Raw genomic sequence first — 21,378 nt, 5'->3', positions numbered from 1 at the left:
AATGCAAAATCCACCCTTGCTGCTTCAACCTTGAGGTCATCTCATGAACTGGCAGGGGATGCAAGAAACTGGCTCAATCTGTCACAATGTGTTTCATGAGATGGTCTATGCTCAGTTATTTGCTCTGGCAGCTGGTGTTGCTCTTTACTGGAGGGATTTGGAGATAAATGGGTCCTGACTGTCCATTCACACAGCAGAACGGAGGTGCACTGGATTATCAAAGACATCTGCTGCTTCACTTTAACATCATTCTGGGTCAAATCAATGTATGTGCCTAGAATGATTGTGTAATGTCAGTTCCTCAAGTTAGCACAGGTGACGTGGCGTTCATCACATTAACAGTGAATAACTTCAACAAACTTCAACAAACTCAGTAACTTCTACGTCAGCCTTAATTCAGCAAAAACTGTCATGATACAGGATCACAGAGTTAGAAACTCAATCTATGCAACCACAAATATTTCACACATTTTTCTTTTATTTCGATTAGTATATGGATTATTTGATCATATATACACACATCAAGACTCTTTTTTGCCACTCAAATTCTTTCACATAAGGGTTTTAAACTGGGTGCCCCAGTGGCCCGCAATGGTATGGGACTAAGGGTATTCAATGTAAATATTTCCAAGATTATTATTTTTTTAGCATTATATTTTCTTTCTTTCCACCTTTAGCTTTCTTATTAGTTACACAATTATTTTATGCTGCTTTAAGGCAATATTTAATATTAAAAGTGCAATGCTTATAAATTTAAATTGAGAATAATAATAATATTGGAATGCAAATATACACAGAATTATACAAGATTATATAATTCTGTGTGTATTTGCACACACTCATTTATATATACAAGTATAATAACTAAAAATAAAATAATTAAATATAAGAAATGTCTATAATTATATTTGTTTAATAATTACTTCTAATAATTATTAAACATTACTGCAATTACTGTTTAAAAGTTTGGGGTCAGTAAGAGTTTTTCATGGTTTTGAAGGTCTCTTTTGCTTACCAAGTTTGCATTTATTTGATAAAAAAAAAAAAAAAAAAAAATATATATATATATATATATATATATATATATATATATATATAATTGTAATATGGTGCAATATTTTTGACTTTTTCAATTTTAATATATATTCAATTGTAAGTATGACATCATAATTCAGAAATCATTGTAAAGGGTTGATTTGAAATTCAAGTAATTTTTCAAGTAATCCATAATTATCAATACTAAAGCTGTGCTGCTTAATATTTTTATGGGAACTGTGAAATAATATTATTTGATGAATATACAGTTCATAAGAACAGCATTTACTTGAAAAATAAATCCTTTGTAGCATTATACATTTCTTAATTGTGATCAATATAAGGCACCCTTGCTGAATAAAAGTACGACCCCAAACCTATGAACAGCCCTGTATAAAATAATAAACCATTTAACAATTACACAATTAATAATACAAAAGTACATATGAATACAAAAACTAAATAACATTTACATTTAAACAAGTAAACATTTATCAGTTAATATTTCAAATAGGTATTTAGTATGATTTAGCTTTAGTATAATGACAAATAAAAGCTAATTATTTAATTTTGCATAAATTATGTGTCATCAAAATGGGTCTCTATGCAAGAAAGAATATAGTTGCCTATATGTATATAAGAAGGTTCATCACAAGGGGTTAAAACGTTAACACAATAAAACTAATATTACTGATGTAAGTTTTTAAAGATGTGTTACTTATTCTTTCAAATCAGTCAGGTTTATGGCCTAACAATAGACTGAACATGTTTAACTTAGGTGTGTGTCTGTTTATGAGCTAAAAGATTGAACTTTGAGAGTCAAAAGACATGCAGGTCTAGGGCTAAACATCTTTGGTTACTTTTCTACTTTCTGTTATTTGTCCTGTCCCACTCATAAAAATGTTTTGCCTTTGTCCCACTTAGCAGCTAAACAAAGAGTCTGTAATTATTCCTTAAAATCGTTAATTTACCCATTATCCCCTCCCCACTTCACATCCATAATGAGACATAAACTCCGGCACACTAATCTACCCTGAGTTGAGCTCTGTTCCCCACAGTAACACCCCACCGGCCCGGACACTGGACCAGCTTCAGCACACAGCAGGTACGAGCACAGAGGTTAACCAAGGGATTCCAGAGGGAGCACAACAACCTCGGTCAAGCTGAGGCATCTTTTTTTTCTGGGCTTCATGGAAAAGTCTGTACGTGCCACAAACAGTTTAAACCTGGACCTTCTAATCCAGTGCAGACCTGAGGTGCATTTCCACCCGAAAGCCTGAGGAATTTCAGAGCTGATTATACAACAGCGCGTAACAGTTTCGAGAGAAAATTCAGGACATCGTTCGAGTCACAACAGGTGCGTATGCACTTGTTTTTTTATGCTCAAATGGTGAATCGTTTTTATTTAGTACATTTTTTTAATCTTATGTTGATTTGATTTTTATTGCATATGCTGCATAGACACTAAACATTTAATAATTTTCACTCAGAAATGGCTATTTACAAATTACTTAACAGCAATAAACGGCAAATATTGAAGTACATTTGCATTGAATATTGAAGTACATTTGCATTGAAGTACACACAGAAATGTGAAGTAGAAAGACTCAAATAGTGCTTTCTTTGAAAACATATTCTAATAATATTTATTTGCAACTTCTTTTTTCTTTTACAGTGATTCCAAAGCTCAGTATATTTGCATCTGTATGATATCCAATAGACTTGTGCTTTTAATCATTTGGATAAACACTTGCTAAAGCATTACATTAAATGTTATATTGGAATGCAATTGTTTTGTGATTGCAATGTAATTCTATTTTGATACATGCATAGCATGGGCTATTTAAATGTCTATAATTGCATTTTTGTATAAGGGTGTTTGACTAACGTACCTTATCTTTTTGTTCCCACAGATAACTTTTACAGCCGGCTTGCTCCTCAAGGCAGAACATTGGGTTATAAACTCTATTTATCACGTGAACTGTGTTACCTGTGTTATTATCTGTCGTTGTGGGCATCTGAGCCATGGCCTTTTCTGACCTGCTGGAGCAGGTTGGCGGCACGGGACGCTTCCAGATCCTGCATGTCACCCTGTTGAGCATGCCTATCCTAATGATGGCCAGCCATAACCTGCTGCAGAATTTTGTAGCCGCTGTCCCGCCGCACCACTGCGCCCCCCACGCCAACCTCTCAACGTTATCCATGGGTGCTGGAGACGTGCTACTGGCCACTGTGCCCCTGGGCCAAAATGGCAAACCGGAACGGTGCAGACGCTATGTACATCCTCAGTGGCAGCTTCTGAGCAGCAATAGTTCAGAGAGCCTGTGGGACGAGGGTCTGGAAGAAATAGTGACGCAGAGTTGTGAAGATGGATGGCACTACAACGAGACAGAAATGAGCTCAACTATCATTACTGAGGTAAATGGTGAATGTCTACGAAAGGGTCTAGCATCATTTGTGCAATAATTTAATAAAGTAAAATACATTTGGGGCCACAGAACTCTTAGAAATAAAGTTTCCCAAAGGGAGTTCTTGCAGCAATGCCATAGAAGAACCATGTTGGGTTCCACAAAGAACCTTTTTAGAGATCAGGCCATAAAATAATTTTTCTTTGTGTCCATATGTTTATGTTTTAAGAGTGTGCATGACTTTACCTGTGCAGAATGCTATATGCAAACAAAAGAAAGTAATAATGTTTTTCCCGTGTGTTTTTAATTGAATGTTTATTCTTTTTTAGTGGGATTTGGTTTGTGATCAGCGTGCCCTGAAGCAAATGAGTCAAACTACCTATATGGGAGGCGTCCTTGTGGGAGCTGTCATTTTTGGGGGACTTTCTGACAGGTTGTGACAAGTTTTACTATTAAATACAACCGCAGCAGCAACAATACAATCATAAACTCTAAATTTCCATTTTCTGATGCAGGTTTGGTCGGCGTTTTTTATTGCTGATCTCTAACCTGATGATGGCGGTTGGAGGAACGTGTGCTGCCTTCTCCACCTCCTTCACCATGTTTTGTATTTTCCGCTTTTGCTGCGGCATGGCCCTGTCTGGTCTGGTGCTCAACTCCTTCTCTCTAAGTGAGTACAGTGAATAGCAGCTGAAAATAAGTGGTTTGCACCTGTTGTATGTTTAGAGAAAAAAGAAAAAAACAAACATTGTATTTGGCGACATCTTGTGACATAAAGAGTCATTGTTGCTTCTCCTCAGTTGTGGAATGGATCCCAACAAATGTGAGGACTGTGGTGGGCACAGGAACGGGCTACTGCTACACCGCAGGCCAGCTGCTCCTGGCAGCCGTCGCTTACTCCATCAGAGACTGGCGCTGGCTCACACTGGCTGTGTCTCTGCCTTTCTATGTGTCCTTCCTCTACTCATGGTGCGTCTTCTGCTCCTGACTGCTCCACTTTTAAAACAAGTCAAGTACATTACAGGTAGTGTCAGTAGGGGTTCAGTTGCCTAAATCTGAAACTTAGAATGGCCAAGGAAGTGTCTTATGTCGTTGTAATCCTTAGCTCACACAGAACAAAACAAATGTCTCGAATTCAATCATCACCTGTTTGAAATTTTTAGGTATTTTGGATTTTTTCGAAAAATTTACTTTTGCGAAGTAGTACTAGGTTTTTCACCTGATCAGAACCAAACCAGTGTAGAAAGATTCTCTGGATAGTAAGTACCAATAATTATCAAAAATGCTTCTTTTTTTATATATATATCTTAAAGCACTTGAACCCCGGTAATGGCTGCTTGCAGCTATATTTATGCGACAACTTGTTTTTGGTTTAAGTAACATTCAAAAGTTTGGGTCAGTAAGATTTAATGGCCCTTTGATATAGTAAAACAGTAAAAGTAACGATTCAAAATATCTTTCTTTTAACACACACACACACACACACTATATAATATATATATATATATATATATATATATATATATATATATATATATATATATATATATGTATGTCTTAAGTCGCTGGGATATATTTTTAGCAATAGCCAATAAAACATTGTATGGGTCAAAATTATAAAAAAAATTATTATTTTTTTCATTAGGATATTAAGTAAAGTTATTTTGTATATATATATATATATATGAAAATATATTAATTATAATGATACATTTTTATTGTATTGTATTTATTGTATTTATATATATTTAACATGTTATTTGCTATATGTTTATTTCAATTGTAAGTAAAGTTTTATTAATTTTTTTTCATGCAGTTTTTATTTGTTTTAGTTATTTTAGTACATCAAGTCTTAAAATGAGACATGTTTCAGCTGATGTATAAATCTCAATTTCAAGATATTGTCCCAAATAATAATTAAGTTACATTTATTTTACTTAATAATTTAATGTTGTTATTTAATTAATAATTTAAATAATTATTATTATTATATTAAAAATTAAGAATTCATCCACATGGCCTATAATTGACACGCATGTAGCCATATGAGATCTGATGCAGTGGATTCTAGACATGTTAGTATCATCTGCAGGTGGTTCTTAGAGTCTGCCCGTTGGCTGGTCCTGACCAAAAAACCAGAACAGGCGGTAAAAAACCTCAAAAAGGTGGCTCGCATAAATGGACGACGTGCAGAAGCCGACAAAATCAACCTTGAGGTATGATGTTATGGTCACAAAGTCCAATTCTCACTTTTAAGTAACTAATAACTTTGACTTTGACTTTAATAAACTCATTATTAATGCTTATTAATAGTTAGTACTGTAGTTAAGTTTAGGTATTCGTCAGGATTAGGGATGTAGAATATAGTATAGCAGAATATGTGCTTTAATAAACAGCCAATATGCTAATAATATGAATATTAATAAGCAACTAGTTAATAGTGAGAATTAGTCCCTTAACTAAAGTGTTACTGATGCTATGCATGACATATCAATTTCAGCATCATCCTGGTCTTTCAGAAAGTTTATTCTGTTGTGGTTGTGCATGCAGATGTTGCAAGATGCAATGAAGAAGGAGATGGCCTGTTCAAAGGGGTCTTACAGCGTTGTAGACCTCCTGCGCACATCCACAATGAGAACCACCACTGTGTGCCTCAGTGCAGTCTGGTCAGTCACTCAATCCTACCATTTCAATCAATACCAACCAGCATATAAAAAAAAAAACTACCACATTTGTGACCTTTCTACTGTAACATCTCAGGTTTTCAACCAGCTTCGCCTACTACGGCCTCTCCATGGATCTTGAGAAGTTTGGGGTCAGCATTTATCTTATCCAGATCATCTTTGGAGCTGTGGATATACCAGCCAAAATCTTGGTTACGATATCCATGTGCATGTTAGGACGAAGACCATCTCAGTGTGGAGCTCTTGTACTGGCTGGCGTAATGATACTCATTAATCTTCTGGTGCCTTATGGTGAGGACTTGAGCCTGGCTGGCAGTAGAGTGCACAAATAATAAAAATGCATTCTCATTGTCACGTGGGGTCATTAGTTTTCAATACATGTTATTCGAGTGAGATCTGGAGGTTTGTCTGTCCTTCTATATCACAGAAATGGAGACCCTGGCGTTTCAAGTATCACATTCACATGGCTGATCATGTCCCTATGTATACGTGTTACTCTTGTTTTTGTGCATGTGCAGACCAGCAAGTGTTACGCACCAGTCTGGCAGTCATAGGGAAGGGCTGTCTGGCTGCGTCCTTCAGCTGCTGTTACCTGTACTCTGGAGAGCTGTATCCCACGGTCATCCGGTAATTAACTAGTGTCAGCGTCATCCTTAAAAAACTACAATTCACAGTTTAATTTCACTTGTCCACAAGGCCAAATCCATTGCACATTGGGGTTGGGGTAATAAAGAAATTAAATAATTCAAGAATTGAAATAGATTTAAGAGGAAAATGAAAAAGAAAGATTTTTTTTATTTTTTTTGTCAAGTAATCAATTTGAACTACTGCAATATTTTTTTATAGTAGGCCTACATATGAGTAAGAGATTGGGTGGAATATTGTTGTCAAATCGTTGTCAAATATGGAATGTTTAGCTTACATCTTAGCTCACACTCTTTCAACTTTATAAGCTTAAAGTTCGGTAAATCCTTCCTGTCTTCTTTGAATTTGATTGAAGTACTTTTAGAACTCTAAGGCAGATCAGCCCAATAATGCATCTTTATAAACCTTTTGTCATCCTAACAACAAACAAAGCATTATCAAGAATATCAAATATTGGGAGAGATTATTTTTTCCATTTTTTAATTAGTTGGAGTGACATTTCCCCCTCTATATCTATGGTTACAGGCTTGGATTGTCCATCATTTTGCTTCTTTTTGACAAGCAATAACAAGATATGCAGAATCCCAATACTAATTTTCAGAGCAAGTGATGCTATTTTCTTCTATGTCCTCTCAGACAAAATGGAATGGGATGGGTGTCCATGATGGCTCGGTTTGGAGCAATGGTGGCCCCCATGGTGCTTCTTCTTGGGGAAGATTCCCCATGGCTACCTGGTCTTATCTACGGAGGAGCTCCAATCATTAGTGGGATCTTCGCCTTCTTTCTCCCGGAAACCCTTTCACAACCTTTGCCCGATACTATCCAGGATGTGGAAGACAGGTGAGCTATGTGCTAGTTTTATACGATCCACAAGACATGATGCAACTGATGTTGCAAGAGAGTGTTGCATCGAAAGTTAAAGTGTAAGGGACAGGATCGAAATGTCATGTGTAAATGAATAACCATAATATTGTTTTTTGACTCTTTCACTTATTACAGAGGTTTTGCATGGAAAAAAGACAAAAGATTAGCTGAAAAAGAAGATTTGGCCAAGAAGGATCCCAGTTGTGTCCACCTGAAAGAGTCTGTCTGAGACAACCACTTTACCTTGAACACAATTCTGGAACACACAAACAGAGATGATGATCATTGTCATACAGAAGATAACTTAGTATTAACATGATGGAAACTGCCAAAGGTTATGAAAGAGTTTACTTGTGTGTGTGTGTGTGTGTGTGTGTGTGTGTGTGTGTGTGTGTGTGTGTGTGTGTTTATTACATGAATGATGCAAATAAATAAAACAATAGACAACACAAATTGGAAAAGATTGGGATTTGTGCTTGTTATTTTAGTATTTATTAAATCTTTCATGTTTAGTCTTCTGTAAATTGCCTCGCATATGAATAAATATCCATTATTTTGTAGAACAATTTCATGTTTCTCTGTCATGCTTGTTGCAGCTTGCTGACACTTGGCACAATGGTTGATTACATAATTCCCGAAGGTAAATTCAATTATTTTATATGTAAGTATTAAGAAATTCAGTAAATAAATGAGTGAAATTTTCATATGTAGAAACCAAAACTAGTTTGTCAAAAAACTACTTCTCAGTAATACACAAATGTTTGTGTTTATTGTTATTTCCTGCTATTTTTTTTGGTAGTGGTTTTATGTATGCTGGTTTCAGGAGTTGAAAAGAAATGTTTAAATAAGGGCAAACTATCATAAAATTATGTCTTTATTTTTTAAATTACGACATTTTGTTGTTGTAAAATGTAAAAATTTTCATTAATAAAAAAAAAACAAAAAAAACAAAACAAAAGCATTATAACACTAAACTTTGTGTTCATTTAATTACCATGGTATTAAACCACAAAACACTTGATGACTGCAGCTTCTGTGAACCCCAGAAATGTGAAAATGGGCCCACTGTCACAGATTTATAAAAGCTTTTGTCTTGAGTAAAGAAGGGAATACAATAATACTGGGATACAAGTGTCAGCAATAATGAAAGTGGTTTTGAACAACTGAACTATGCCTTTCATGTGTAGATGAAAAATATGGTTTGTAAATCTTACTTCATTTTCTTGCCAAATCTGCACTGTCCTAATACAAGCATTAAAAATATAATTTACTTACTTTTTCAACGTTTCATGGTTTTGTGCTTCATAATTAAAATACTGTTTATGTATCTGAAAAGATAACATTTAGTTACAGGCTCCCGATGTTACAACTTACAATAAGTTACGCATGTTTTAAGCAAACTGTCTTTTCCTACCTAAGGCCGGAAATGCATAATATTTTATTTTTTTCAAGATTATGTCTAGGTATTTGCATATACTTCTACAGAAATGGATGAACTGAACTGAAAATTGTTAAAACTAGGACATTTATAACATTAAGAGGTGTTTATTTGTCTTTTGGCATGGGTATGCATGAAGCAATTCAAAATTCCCAGGTCCTGTGAATTTTGGTGCTGGCGTTTCCCTTAGTCCTTACTAGTTTAACAACGAATATCTCCTCATAGTATTTAGACAAGGATGTGAATGAATTACTTGCTCTATTGCGTCAGCTGGCACATGTTTTAAAAGGGTCATCAGGTTTTATAAAGCCAGAAGGTTATGAAAGAAGTAAATGATTGTTCAGACTATTTAACTTTCTCATGAGGAAGAAACAGTGTCACTGTTACATAACAAGTACACGAATTATGTTAATAAGGTATATCTGGTGTCGGTGCAAGATTATTTATTTTTACAGTCTAACTAAAAATTATTTACGCGCGAAAAAACTACAACTCCCACAAGCATGCCGATGTTACCCATGAGCGCTTGCTGCAGTCTAGCCGCATATTCCGGTGTGCCGTACTTCTTCCTGGTTATAACACATTCGATTTCAGAGCATCAAAATGTCTGGACTTCTGCGGGGAATCGCTCGGATCCGCACCGTTCCGGTTCTGCGGGGATCAACCGTCACCCAGCGAGCCAATATTGTTACGCGCCCGGCCAAGGATAAGTTTGGGCCCGCTGTGAGTATCCGTAGAGGGCTGGTTGTTTTCTATGGAGCTCGTGAAGGGCAGGCCATGATCTCCTTGGCATTCACTTTAAGGATAATTTGTGATGATTAGGAACATACAGTTATAAAATTCAGTTTTTTTATATTATTATTTTAGTTTAGCTCTAATCCAGGTGTTGATTATTAATATATCATATCTGTATGTTAACGTTACGTTACGTATGTTAACGTTACGTTACTTAAAATCTTTTTGACCGATCGCGTTTGTACAGAAGTTGCACATCTCCAATTTATTTTCCTTTAAAAAGTGACTAAAAGGCAATATAATACTCGTTTTAAATGTCATTTTGTTTATATTTCGTGCTATTTTAGAAACCGGCCATCACAGATCAGCTTCCGCTAAGAAAAATAGTGCATTATAAATCACCTGCTGTCAACACTTGTATAGTATTACTCAAACTCAAGTTAATATTTTATTTTTATATATTAATATTTCTCCAAATACAACATTTTCTGCTCAGCTTGTCAAAATTAGTACTTTAGATCTCGAGGGCATTTTTTTATTTATTTATTACAGTTTGTTGTCTCAGTAGCCGTTTTGAGTCGTTAGATGGCACCAATTAGCTTGCTTTTATATCAGAAGACCGAGACTGCGGAGTGATAGCAGAGATAATAAAGTAGTACCTTTCCTTTGCCATGAACAGTAACATAAAGCTCTAACCGTTCTTTGGTTCTTGTGTTTGTTTTCACAGGAGACAATAATTGGTCTGACCGTATTTTCTTTTACCATCCTGGGACCATCTGGGTGGGTTCTGGCCAACCTGGAAAACTACAAAAAGAAGGGAACTGCTGAGTCTGAGTGATCCACCGGTCATGGACTGAAAGCAGTTTGTCTGGTTTTATTGCTCTTAACATCTTGGGACCACCATCTCACAGACCTCCAGTTTACCTAAACACGGGAACCATTTCTCTCCTTAGAACCACACTGCGACCTCTCCATGCAACCGTTTACTTTCCTCCAAACACTCCGGTCTTTGTTAGACTGAGCTGTGTGCTTTTTTGTTACCAACTGTGTAATAACATGTAACTCATTATTAATTTCTCCTTAACTGGAGCTGTTACATTTAAAATAAACACTTATTTTAATCTTAATTTCTCTGTTTTCCGTAACTTTTTTTTTTTTTAATACTGGAAAAATATATATTGCTTTTTGGTAGTTTACATGAGACAAGTCACCAGTAACAAACTCACATAGATAATTGATTTAATTGTTTGTGTGTGAAGTAGGTTGGCATTTTAAGGTCTTTTTAAATCTACCAATTAAATGAGTTCACTTAACCCAATAACTCTCAAGGCTTGCACATAAAATTTAAGATTAATGTTGATTAACGTAAATAATATTTTATGTAATGGCCTCAGAAGGCGACAAAAGGGTAAGTTCAATATTAAAATAGTAATGTTCAGAAAAGTACATACTAAGGATATTCAGATCAAAGACCATCTATCTATTATTAAAGAATCCATACTTACCCAAAAAGCGCTTTAAAGCAGAAGAACTAACAGCCATATAACAAACCAATGATCAGATAAATATAACCAATTACAGTGAAGAACACTAGAGTAACATTGATTTTTACTCCACTACAAGGTATACAGTTAATATACATGTTCAGAGAGTCTCTCTTGCTTGTGACCGGTGGGCTCCTGGCCATAAATAAACTTTTTTTTTTTCCTGATTATATTATAAGAGCAACTTGGGAGTTGTGTCTGGTAGATGCTGGGCAGCTGAGAAATACAAGGACTAAAGAGTATATGTTCAAAGTACCACACAAGTCACTTTTTATATTTTATAAAAATAAAAGTTTGCAATCATCCCTTACAAAAAATGGTTTTACTACAAATAAAACTAAAACTAAACAATCATGGTAACTATAGTTAAACAATGATAACCACAAATTAACCATGGTTTTGCTACGATAACCTTATTTTAAACATGGCATTTGTTGTAAAACTGGTTATACCAATGATAATCAATTATCAAAATATATATATATATATATATATATATATATATATATATATTATAATTACAATATTAATATAAAATATTATAAAATACAAAAAAAAATAATATACAATTTAGTTTTGCCTCTCGGAAACGTTCTAAATTATTTAATGTTATAAATAATGTATGTATTTGAGTTTGATAAATTTGTGTTTAGTAAATGAATCATATATGAGAACTTAGTTATTAATAATTATGCCAGATATCTCCCACCAACTTTTATGGGAGAAAATAAAAATTAATTCAACCCGTTCAGACAGGCAACCATTTTAATCATTCAGGTAACGAATCTCAGCCGGAAGTGGGTTGATCTCCAGCTGTTCCAATCAATCAGCTGACCGGAAATGACTGTTCAGCAGCAGGAACATGGCGGAGGAGCAACAGCTGGAGATCTCTCAAAAAGAGACTGATGGTGAGAAGTATTTTACTTTAACCTTTCCAGAACCAGAGTCTGTTTCTATTGGTTTGTACATTCCGATGTTGTTTCGAGCTGTGTGAAGCGCGTGAGCTGATTGGATGAGTAGCTAGCGCTTTGCTAACCTGCTAACAACAGTAGCTGAGAGTCCATTAAAACATTTGTATATTAATAATATTCTATATACTGTCATTAGCGTTAGATAAACATCTAATTAATGAAAATGCTCCGAAGTGTGACACATAAGCGTTTTAAAAACACTGCACTGTGAAACTAATGTAAAAACACCATTACACTCCTGTTAACATCGATAATAATGTTTATGTCTGACCATGTTCAACTATGTTTTTAAGCAATTTTACACTTAATTGCGTTTGTTCTTTAACAGGGCTGAATTGCCTGGCACACGATGAAGCTGTTATTGCACAGCAAGATAAAATTCAACAAGAGGTAACTGTTGACTCATTCTGTTTTTGAAATGTTAAGTGATGCTTTACACGCACCTCGATCCTCTAGAATAAAAGGTCTTAATGCAGTGCATCCAACAAGTTATGGTTTTGCTTCGGTACATTTTAAATGTATTAAAATCAGTGTTGTTATAGTTTAACATCAAAAGTTAAAACCATTATTGTTTTTTATTATTATTTTAAATATTGTATATTTTATTGCAGCTAGATGCCAATGAAATTATTTTAATTTAGTTACTTAAGTAACTCAAGCAAAAATAAAAAACTATACAAAAACTTTTTTTTGTTTTGATGATTTCATGAAAAATTGGAAGTTTCAGTCTTTAATCCATCATAAATGTCTCTGTAGATAGCGACCAGTATTCCTCTGGTGTCAGAAAGACAGGAACTTTGTGTCCTTAAGCAACAATATGCTGACGATGACACCATTTACCAGCAGAAGATAAGAGTAAGTGAACCATTACGATAGAGAATGAATCTTAATGGAATGTTTTGCACAAATGATCATGCACTTATCTTTGTCTTTTATCTCTGTTATCTAGTCACAAATCATAGAGCTAAGAGTGCATTAGTTTATTTATGCACAAATAAGTCCAAGCTTCCCCATCTCTGACTGTTCTTTATAACAATTTATACCATTTTGTCAACAGGACTTGCAGAAGAAGTACTCATCTATACGCAGAACACGGCCAGATGGGAACTGTTTCTACAGAGCCTTTGGTTTCTCACATCTGGAGTCTTTACTTGAAGACAGCAAAGAATTACATAGGTAACCACCTGCCAGCCAACTTTCAGCTGAAGTGAATGAACATTGTTTATTCTTTTGGTTGAAGAAATTATTTCTAATCTACAAAACTGAATATTAAATATGTTCTTAACAACACTGACTGTTTGACACCACGCACTGTTTTCACTTTGTGTTGACAAACTTCTTGTCGCATCAAGCCTGTTAAGATCATTTATGTGAAAGTATGAGGAGAATAATGGTCTAAAGTAGCTTCTGTAACCTTTAAAACATTGCTTTATGTCTCTGTTTGGTTATGTTCACTTGGCAGGTTCAAGGCTATAGCTGCCAAGAGCAAACTGGATCTTGTGAGCCAAGGTTTCATGGAATTCACCATTGAAGATTTTCACAACACGGTAAGTCTTTAGATGGGTGTGAACTCATTTGTTTCTGGCATGTTTTACATTTGTGGAAATGATTCTTTTAACTCATTCTGATGCAACGTGTAGCTTTACATTTATTAAAAATCCATTTCAGAAGATGTACCTGTATGGGGTGAAATTAGACTCAAAATGATTAATAGATGGAAGCAAAAATATCAATGTACTACATCAATTTTATACATGTATCTTACAAACCACAAACTAATGCCTTTGCATTTGATTCAGGATTAAATGATTGTGCAGCGATTTGTACATAGACATGTTTGCAAATAAAAATGTTCTGTTCTGCATTAATATATCATAAATTGCTCATGCAAAAAGGAATCCATGCATATGTGGATCGGGTGACACACAAGCATTAATTGACGTCTAGTTCGAGTCGATCTTGTTCGGTTCATTTGGATTTTGAGACTTCATTTTCGCAGTTTTCAGCATTTCACGACCCCCCCCCACACACACACACACACACGCACAACTACTAATGAACAAGGCCCAGTGCAATTCATTAACGTACACGATTTGAAAAATGTGCGTCACTACACTGAAACAAATGCTTTTCAGCCGGTGTCTGCAGGGTTAAGAATAACATTAATGTTGCAGCATTTTGTTCAAATAGAGACATTTGTGAACACAAATGTTATAGTTTGTATTAAAAATGATCATCATTTGTGCATGTAGGGATTAAAATGTGCATTTGTGGATCAGGCAAGGCACGTGCATTCATTCACGTCTCTTCTGAATCTATTCTGTTGGATTCATTTGAATTTATAAGCATATGCATGGATTGCTTTTTGCATGAGGAATTTATGATATTAATGCAGAACAGAACATTTTTATTTGCAAACATGTCTGTATATGTACAAATCGCTGCACAATCATTTAATCCCCAATCAAATTGAAAGGCATTTGTTTGTGGTTCATAAGATACATGTATAAAATTGATGTAGTACATTTATATTTTTGCTTACATCTATTAATCATTTTGAGTCTAATTTTATCCCATATACCTGTATCCATATTCCAAGAGGACAACGACAAGATTCATTGGGCTCAAATTGTGAAATAGTGGTTCAGTGAGCATGAGGAATCATTTTCACACATGAACTGGTTGTCATAGAGTCTTGGGCTTAACCTCATTGAAAGTCTTTGGGATGTGATGGAGTCAGTTTTAAAGAAGGGGTTGAGTCTCCCATCATCAATACAAGATCTCGGGCAAAAATGAATGCAACACTTGAGGGAAAAAAATTGTTGTGATGTTGCATAACGTTGTTGAAACAATGCCACAACGAAAGCACATTGGAATGACTTTAAGTATGGTTCAGGTCAGGACTCTGATGGCCAATCTTTCACAATTTAAGCCTAATGAAACTTGTCCTCGTCATTCTGGAATATGTACTTCTTCCGAAATGGTTGTTTAAGAAATAAAAAGCTACACACTGCATCAATTAGGTTTGAAAGAATTGTTCCCAAACATACAACATGCTAAACGTGCTATATGCAGCATGCTATATTAATCACGGCAGTAAAGATTAAATCTGCAACTCATTAGTATTTGCCTAATTACAATTTTGGCCAGATCGCTTATATACTACTAGTATTTATTAATATTTTAAAGTTTTATTTTAGTTGTAGTTTAATTTTTGTAGTTGATTTTGACTTTTTATTTTTTCACTCACTCTCACACACACACACACACACACACACACACACACACACACACACACACACACACACACATTTCTATTTAGTTTAAATTCAGCTTAAGTAATTGTAGTACTTATTTCAGTTAGTTGCCAAGGCATCATTTCTAAAGGGGCAGCCCCGCTACACTTTTCATTCCAATATAATAAAATTTTATGAACTCTGACCGGCGAATTTGTATTACGTGGAAGAACGATACATCACAGCACAACCTCTTAGTTGAATTAAAGCAACTTTAAAGCTGAAGGTTTCCAGCAGTTTTTGCATCACTTCATTTCACTTAACTTAATAGAAATCAGGTCAGTCCTGCTTCTTTGTTGTTGAGGATACAATTATGCATTAAAATGAGTTTAACATCTGAGATCTCAAAAAGAGATTTGCCTTTTTCTTTTTTTCCAGTCAGTAAAAATCTTAAACGAGTTATATTTATATTGAATTTCCTCTTGTCTTGTTCACTTCAGTTCATGGACCTGATTGAGACTTGTGATAAGCAAGCGTCTGTAGGTGAGCTGCTCGGCTCTTTTAATGAGCAGAGCGTTTCCGATTATCTTGTCGTCTATCTGCGGCTGGTGACCTCTGGGTACCTGCAGAGAGAGGAAGACTTCTTCCAGCACTTCATAGAGGGCGGCCGCACCGTTCGAGAGTTTTGCCAACAGGTGACAGTCCTTTCTGGCTTCTCTCTTTGTTGCAATTTTGATGATGTGATTAATTTTCACCCAGTTCTTGTAGAGTAATCTGTTCTTCAGTGACTTTGCAACATTTTAAACCAGTGTATCATTCTGTTTTGGCCAGGAGGTGGAGCCCATGTCCAAAGAGAGTGACCACATTCACATCATAGCTCTGGCTCAGGCTTTAAATGTGTGCATCCAGGTGGAGTACATGGATCGAGGAGAGGGAGGAACAGTCAATCACCACATCTTCCCCGAAGACGGAGAGCCCAAGATTTTTCTTCTCTACAGACCGGGCCACTACGACATCCTGTACAAATAACAGATCTGCACCAATTCTGCGAAGGCCTTGTCGGTTTCTGTGCTGTGGTTTTGACTCAACTCTAAATTTGTGAAATGTGAACACGTGAGCCCAGCACTCAACATTGCAATTTCCTGTCAAAACCCCCTCAAGACTCTTGGAGAATTTTGGAGATTCTGTTATACAAGCACTGGACATTGTACGGTTTTCTTTGAATAACCTGCATCACTTTTTTCAGTTGTATGTACAGTATATGGTTATTTCATTTAGTTGTGTGTTTTAGTTTTTTGGCTTGTTTCTTATAGTTGAAGACTGCCTGTCATTTATGATAGGGATGGAATTGCTTTACCATGTTTGGCTCTATTTGACTTTCATGAGAATAAAAAGAACTTGCAGTAGTCATAGTTTGGATAGCCATGTTACTGTTTTAATGTGCGTTTTTAAAAAAAACATTCAAAATGGTGTGTCCATGCTGCAATTTAAGCAGGACATGCGCTGACAAAAACAGCGTGGTTCCTCTCACAGAAGAGAGATGAAGGATCTTGCACCTACACCTTTAGACGGCAACACTTCCACAGAGTCACAGAATGAAGGAGGGATGAATACATTCGGGTCCTCGATTCCTTCCACTAGGTCGAAGAAGCTACGGGAAGAAATGGGTTAACAAATTGTCTAACATTACACACACACACGTACAGATGCCATACTATTATGGCAAGATTTATATATTTAAAAAAAAAAAGAAAAAAACCCAAAGTTTAAATTTTTTAATGCTTGAGGAAATCTTGTACAGCACTCATGAAGCACACATTTTGTTTATTTATGTGCATGTTATTCTTGGATGAAGATGGCTTTGATCAGAGGAAGAGGAAAGGCAATATAAACACACGTAATTGGTTAAGAGAGTCACTGTTGCATAATCTGTTGTTCTTCATCGGAATATTACAAATGTGGTTAAGTTAAGGACAAGATTGCGGTCTAGATTACAGAAGTATTATCCATGGGTTTTGGGTTTTAATGAAAAGCAGAGTTAAACATGGTTACAGGATTTGTATGGGACAGGCTAGCCCTACTTTATCTGACCAGTCTACTTGACTAACCTTGTCATTATGGTTAATTCCCCTTTCTGTGTGAAATCCAGGGTGTAGAGAGGCACACAGCCAAACGCAGTGAAGGTCAGCAGGTAGCTTTCTGCAGAGAAAAGTCCAAAGAACATAAGCCAACTAGCAAGGGAAGTTAGAGAGCAAATTTTACATGGGTTTACTCAACCTGAAATAAGCAACAAAATAAATATATATATTAGCTTATTTCAGGTTGAGTAAACCCATGTAAATATATATATATATATATATATATATATATATATACTGTGACGAGCACTCCCAGAGGAATCAGCGTCGCCCTGGAAACCAAAGCAAAACACCTGCATGTCCTTGTCACCGGCTGATCGGTCACAGCTGCTCCCCATCAGCCAGCACATTTAAAAGGAGCACATGTTACACTCAGAAGAGGTTCTTGAACCGAATGCAACGCTGGTCTAATTCCTCTCTCGTCACTCTACAGAAAGCAGCGCGTGACAGACAGCCCAGCCACTTTGGAGCACGTTTGGACACCCACTTTCACCTTAACTGGCACAGAAGAGCACACGGGAAGCACCTTTCATCAGCCATCACTGTGACAAATCCACCCTCCGGGGCTTTTGATTTCACATACCTCTTGTCGAGTGATTCTTCACCCCGTGACAATACACACACACATTTTTTTTTAACACAAAAAATGAATAATAAAAAAAAAATTATATATATATATATATATACATACACACACACACACACAGTACAGACCAAAAGTTTGGACACACCTTCTCATTCAAAGAAGTTTCTTTATTTTCATGACTGTGAAAATAGTAGATTGCTAATATAATGTAACAAAAATTTAACAAAATTGTTACATTTTTAACAATTTGTTTTACAGCCTGTGCTGGATGTTAAAAACCTGACTTAGATGCCTAATGCAGCTTAACGGAACACAGTACCTTTTGTTTCCTCCACTGTTCCATTCCAGTTATTGACCAGCAGTCCTTGTCCTGGTAAAGAGCTGCTGCCCAAGACCATTTGATGCAGGAAATGGGCATCATGAGGAACCCCAATATGTCTGAATGGTTCCTTTAATGCTGTCTTAATACAAGTTTGGTTGTGGTAGTGTATCTTATAGCTGACTCCCTGTGGAGAGGAGAGCATACTCTCTGAGTCATATTAGCAAGTGTCAGCAACACAATGCCTAGTGATGAACTTTACAATATTTATGTTTTGCTCTTTATACTTAAACCGTGGTACTTTACCTCTCTAAAGAGCAGAAGCCTGTCAACAAAGAAGGTCTGGTTGCCTTCCTTTCCAGCTGCTAGAACTCGGATATTCTGTCCATAGGCATCATAGGAGAATTTCTCAAAAACATGCAAGTGGTGCCCAGGGATGAACTGTGTTGGAACGAAAGCGAGAGAACATTGTCACATAACTCACAGTTAGCATTTGCATGAGGTAGTTTTCTGTAGAGATAAGCCAACTAGTGAAGGAAGTTAGAGAGCAAACTTTATATTGATACATTCAGGCCAAAACAACAAGTTTCTCTGATGAATGAACTATTTTTTTCTCCCCTTTACATAACAGTTTAATATTCTTGTCAAGACGGCCCCGTACCGCAGTCAATGACCCCTCAAGCAAAGGTGGAGACTCTGGAAGTCAAGAGAGAGTGACAAGGTTTATTTAGACTTCTCAAAAGATCAAAAGCAAGCATAAATTACTTTTTTTTTTCTGTTCTTTCAGCTGCTATATAAATATTATATATATATATATATATATATATATATATATATATATATATATATATATATATATATATATATATATATATAAGCTGCTAAAGCTCTATAAAGTTTACTATAATGTGCAGGCAAATGACAACAGGTCAGGATGTCTTACTGCAGGGTTCAGGCTTCTGTGCACAGCTGCTGAGAATCAGGCTCAGGCAAACTGGGATCAGAAAGAGGATCTTCATCGTAACTGTGGAGTGCTGACAAACAGGAGCCAGAGCAACTAGCAGCGGTGTTTCCAAGTCCGGCTCTTCTTATATCCTCAACTCCGGATCTTCATTCCATGTTTTCAGTTTCACTCACACTGGGCCTTCTGGGTATTTAGTCAGTGCTTTAGTTCAACACAAGTCGTAAAGATGGTCAGACAACTTAACAGTATGTAATACTAGGAAGTTTCAATTCTAATGTAAGTGTAAAATATAAAGAAGACTGGACATTTTGGAGTTCCTATACTAGAAATACTGTCAGGTGTCTCTGGAGATGATGGGAGACCGGTAAAACCTGAACTGGAGTAAAATTCCTCTTAGCCACATGATGAAGACTCAGCATATTATGATCTCAGATTTGTTTGCCACAGTTCAATGTTCAGGTGCTAGTCATATAATAATTTACAAGATCATCTGATGATATTAAACACTAGAATACGTTGTTGCACTTGGCAAATACTGTCAATTTGGGATGACATTAAAGGGTGTTCCTGTTACAAAAAAAGAAAAAAAAAAAAAAAGAAAATCCTAATTGATTCTAAACAGATTTGTTGGTCTCCCTGCTGGCTTGCTGGTTTAAGGGCCAAACCCAGTCAAGAACAGAAAATCATCTTATTATTAATATATATATATATATATATATTTTTTTTTTAATTATTATTTATTTTATTTATATATATATATATATATATATATATATATATATATATATATATATATATATATATATATATATATTTTTTTTTTTTTTTTTTTTTTTTTTGGCAGGAACTCTTTGTTCACAGTTTTATTACATGGTTTTCTGAGATACTTGATTCTAATTGGTCAATCACAGAATCCATCCATATTTCCTAATATTCACTACTGTACCAAGAAAATAAAAGTAGCAATAAAAACAAAGAACTATATAGCATAAATGACAAAAAAAAGCTACACTTCTGACATCCCGTATGTAACTTAAATACCTGTGCAGTTCCACTGCAGCATAAATCACATTATGACTGCTGTCCATCTGAAGTTGACTGGGGTTAGTAAGGGTGAATCAAGCCTCAACATGTTGAACACATTTCAAGGACTGCACTAGGCCATATCAAAGACAACTCTTAAGGGTTAAGTGCTTCATTTATAGAGTTCTCATGTTCTCATGTACACACCTTTCCCTTTGACATACAGATTTATATAGTCTGGATTACTGTTTTGATTACTTCTTAACTACAGCCAAAGTACGACAAGCACGGCTCAACTGTCAGGAGATCCATGCAACTCATATGACCTGCGATGTGGCTTCTTTGATCACAGAAGCTGGAGACGGTTACTTATTGTTCGGTTCAAGAATAAATACATAGTTGAACATCATTTAGTCTGATATTTTCTTTCATTCAATCTTTTGCATTAAATGACCTGTAATTAAAGTTTATGTGAATTCTTGGCAGGATCAGAGCATTGTATTCAGGGTTTTGAGGCTGGAGTCACCTGATTTAGCACAGATCAGTCCCACACATTTTATTTCATTTACCGAATTATTATCCTGGACCTTTGAAGTAAAAAAAAAAAAAAGCTTTTAAAAAAGCTCCAGGGCAGATCGTACTTGCACATTTTTGCGGCCTTGCTTATGGGTAGTCTAATTGCCATCTGCATTATGGGTATTTAAGTTTTGCCATTTTTTCGCCATAGCACTTTTTTTTCTGTTTGTATCAATCAATTAAAATTTGTTTGTTAATTATTATTATTAAAG

At 35.6% G+C, this 21,378-nt stretch overlaps 4 protein-coding genes across 4 annotated transcripts; 3 read left to right on the top strand and 1 right to left on the bottom strand.

The window, feature by feature from the left end:
* The first annotated feature begins 2,012 nt into the window (after nt 1-2,012).
* Nucleotides 2,013-8,910, top strand: LOC113064076 (solute carrier family 22 member 6-like). Its single transcript, XM_026234615.1, has 11 exons — nt 2,013-2,392; nt 2,949-3,453; nt 3,773-3,876; nt 3,959-4,113; nt 4,244-4,412; nt 5,536-5,659; nt 5,994-6,109; nt 6,204-6,418; nt 6,646-6,754; nt 7,409-7,612; nt 7,772-8,910. Exons 2-11 carry the CDS (start codon nt 3,061-3,063, stop codon nt 7,863-7,865), a joined length of 1,683 nt encoding a protein of 560 aa, XP_026090400.1. The 5' UTR covers nt 2,013-2,392; nt 2,949-3,060; the 3' UTR covers nt 7,866-8,910.
* Nucleotides 8,911-9,607: 697 nt separating this feature from the next.
* On the top strand, nt 9,608-10,936 carry LOC113064075 (cytochrome c oxidase subunit 8B, mitochondrial-like). Its single transcript, XM_026234614.1, has 2 exons — nt 9,608-9,797; nt 10,537-10,936. The coding sequence occupies exons 1-2, from the start codon at nt 9,678-9,680 to the stop codon at nt 10,645-10,647; spliced, it is 231 nt and encodes a 76-aa protein (XP_026090399.1). The 5' UTR covers nt 9,608-9,677; the 3' UTR covers nt 10,648-10,936.
* A 1,168-nt stretch (nt 10,937-12,104) lies between these two features.
* On the top strand, nt 12,105-16,966 carry LOC113064072 (ubiquitin thioesterase OTUB1-like). Its single transcript, XM_026234612.1, has 7 exons — nt 12,105-12,261; nt 12,653-12,714; nt 13,081-13,179; nt 13,382-13,500; nt 13,787-13,871; nt 16,061-16,255; nt 16,392-16,966. The coding sequence occupies exons 1-7, from the start codon at nt 12,216-12,218 to the stop codon at nt 16,587-16,589; spliced, it is 804 nt and encodes a 267-aa protein (XP_026090397.1). The 5' UTR covers nt 12,105-12,215; the 3' UTR covers nt 16,590-16,966.
* Nucleotides 16,967-17,014: 48 nt separating this feature from the next.
* On the bottom strand, nt 17,015-19,698 carry LOC113064074 (ependymin-like). The gene is made up of 6 exons (XM_026234613.1): nt 19,547-19,698; nt 19,265-19,299; nt 18,910-19,044; nt 18,604-18,790; nt 17,669-17,759; nt 17,015-17,211 (listed from the first exon to the last, which is right to left on the bottom strand). Exons 1-6 carry the CDS (start codon nt 19,620-19,622, stop codon nt 17,088-17,090), a joined length of 648 nt encoding a protein of 215 aa, XP_026090398.1. The 5' UTR covers nt 19,623-19,698; the 3' UTR covers nt 17,015-17,087.
* Between the last annotated feature and the right edge of the window lie 1,680 nt (nt 19,699-21,378).

This window comes from Carassius auratus, chromosome 46, assembly GCF_003368295.1.
Source record: "Carassius auratus strain Wakin chromosome 46, ASM336829v1, whole genome shotgun sequence".
NCBI lineage: Eukaryota > Metazoa > Chordata > Actinopteri > Cypriniformes > Cyprinidae > Carassius > Carassius auratus.
This window is presented reverse-complemented; position numbering and strand designations above follow the sequence as displayed.

Bases quoted from the DNA above. Each gene is read 5' to 3' on its own strand.
- LOC113064076 (XM_026234615.1), top strand. From the start codon at position 3,061: ATGGCCTTTTCTGACCTGCTGGAGCAGGTTGGCGGCACGGGACGCTTC. The intron at 6,110-6,203 runs GTCAGTCACTCA...GTAACATCTCAG, and splicing joins GTGTGCCTCAGTGCAGTCTG to GTTTTCAACCAGCTTCGCCT. The intron at 6,755-7,408 runs GTAATTAACTAG...ATGTCCTCTCAG, and splicing joins CTGTATCCCACGGTCATCCG to ACAAAATGGAATGGGATGGG.
- LOC113064075 (XM_026234614.1), top strand. From the start codon at position 9,678: ATGTCTGGACTTCTGCGGGGAATCGCTCGGATCCGCACCGTTCCGGTT. The intron at 9,798-10,536 runs GTGAGTATCCGT...TTGTTTTCACAG, and splicing joins AGGATAAGTTTGGGCCCGCT to GAGACAATAATTGGTCTGAC.
- LOC113064072 (XM_026234612.1), top strand. From the start codon at position 12,216: ATGGCGGAGGAGCAACAGCTGGAGATCTCTCAAAAAGAGACTGATG. The intron at 13,872-16,060 runs GTAAGTCTTTAG...TGTTCACTTCAG, and splicing joins TTGAAGATTTTCACAACACG to TTCATGGACCTGATTGAGAC. The intron at 16,256-16,391 runs GTGACAGTCCTT...TGTTTTGGCCAG, and splicing joins TTCGAGAGTTTTGCCAACAG to GAGGTGGAGCCCATGTCCAA.
- LOC113064074 (XM_026234613.1), bottom strand. From the start codon at position 19,622: ATGAAGATCCTCTTTCTGATCCCAGTTTGCCTGAGCCTGATTCTCAGC. The intron at 19,300-19,546 runs GTAAGACATCCT...CTTGACTTCCAG, and splicing joins ACAGAAGCCTGAACCCTGCA to AGTCTCCACCTTTGCTTGAG. The intron at 17,212-17,668 runs GTTAGTCAAGTA...TTCTTCCCGTAG, and splicing joins GAATTAACCATAATGACAAG to CTTCTTCGACCTAGTGGAAG.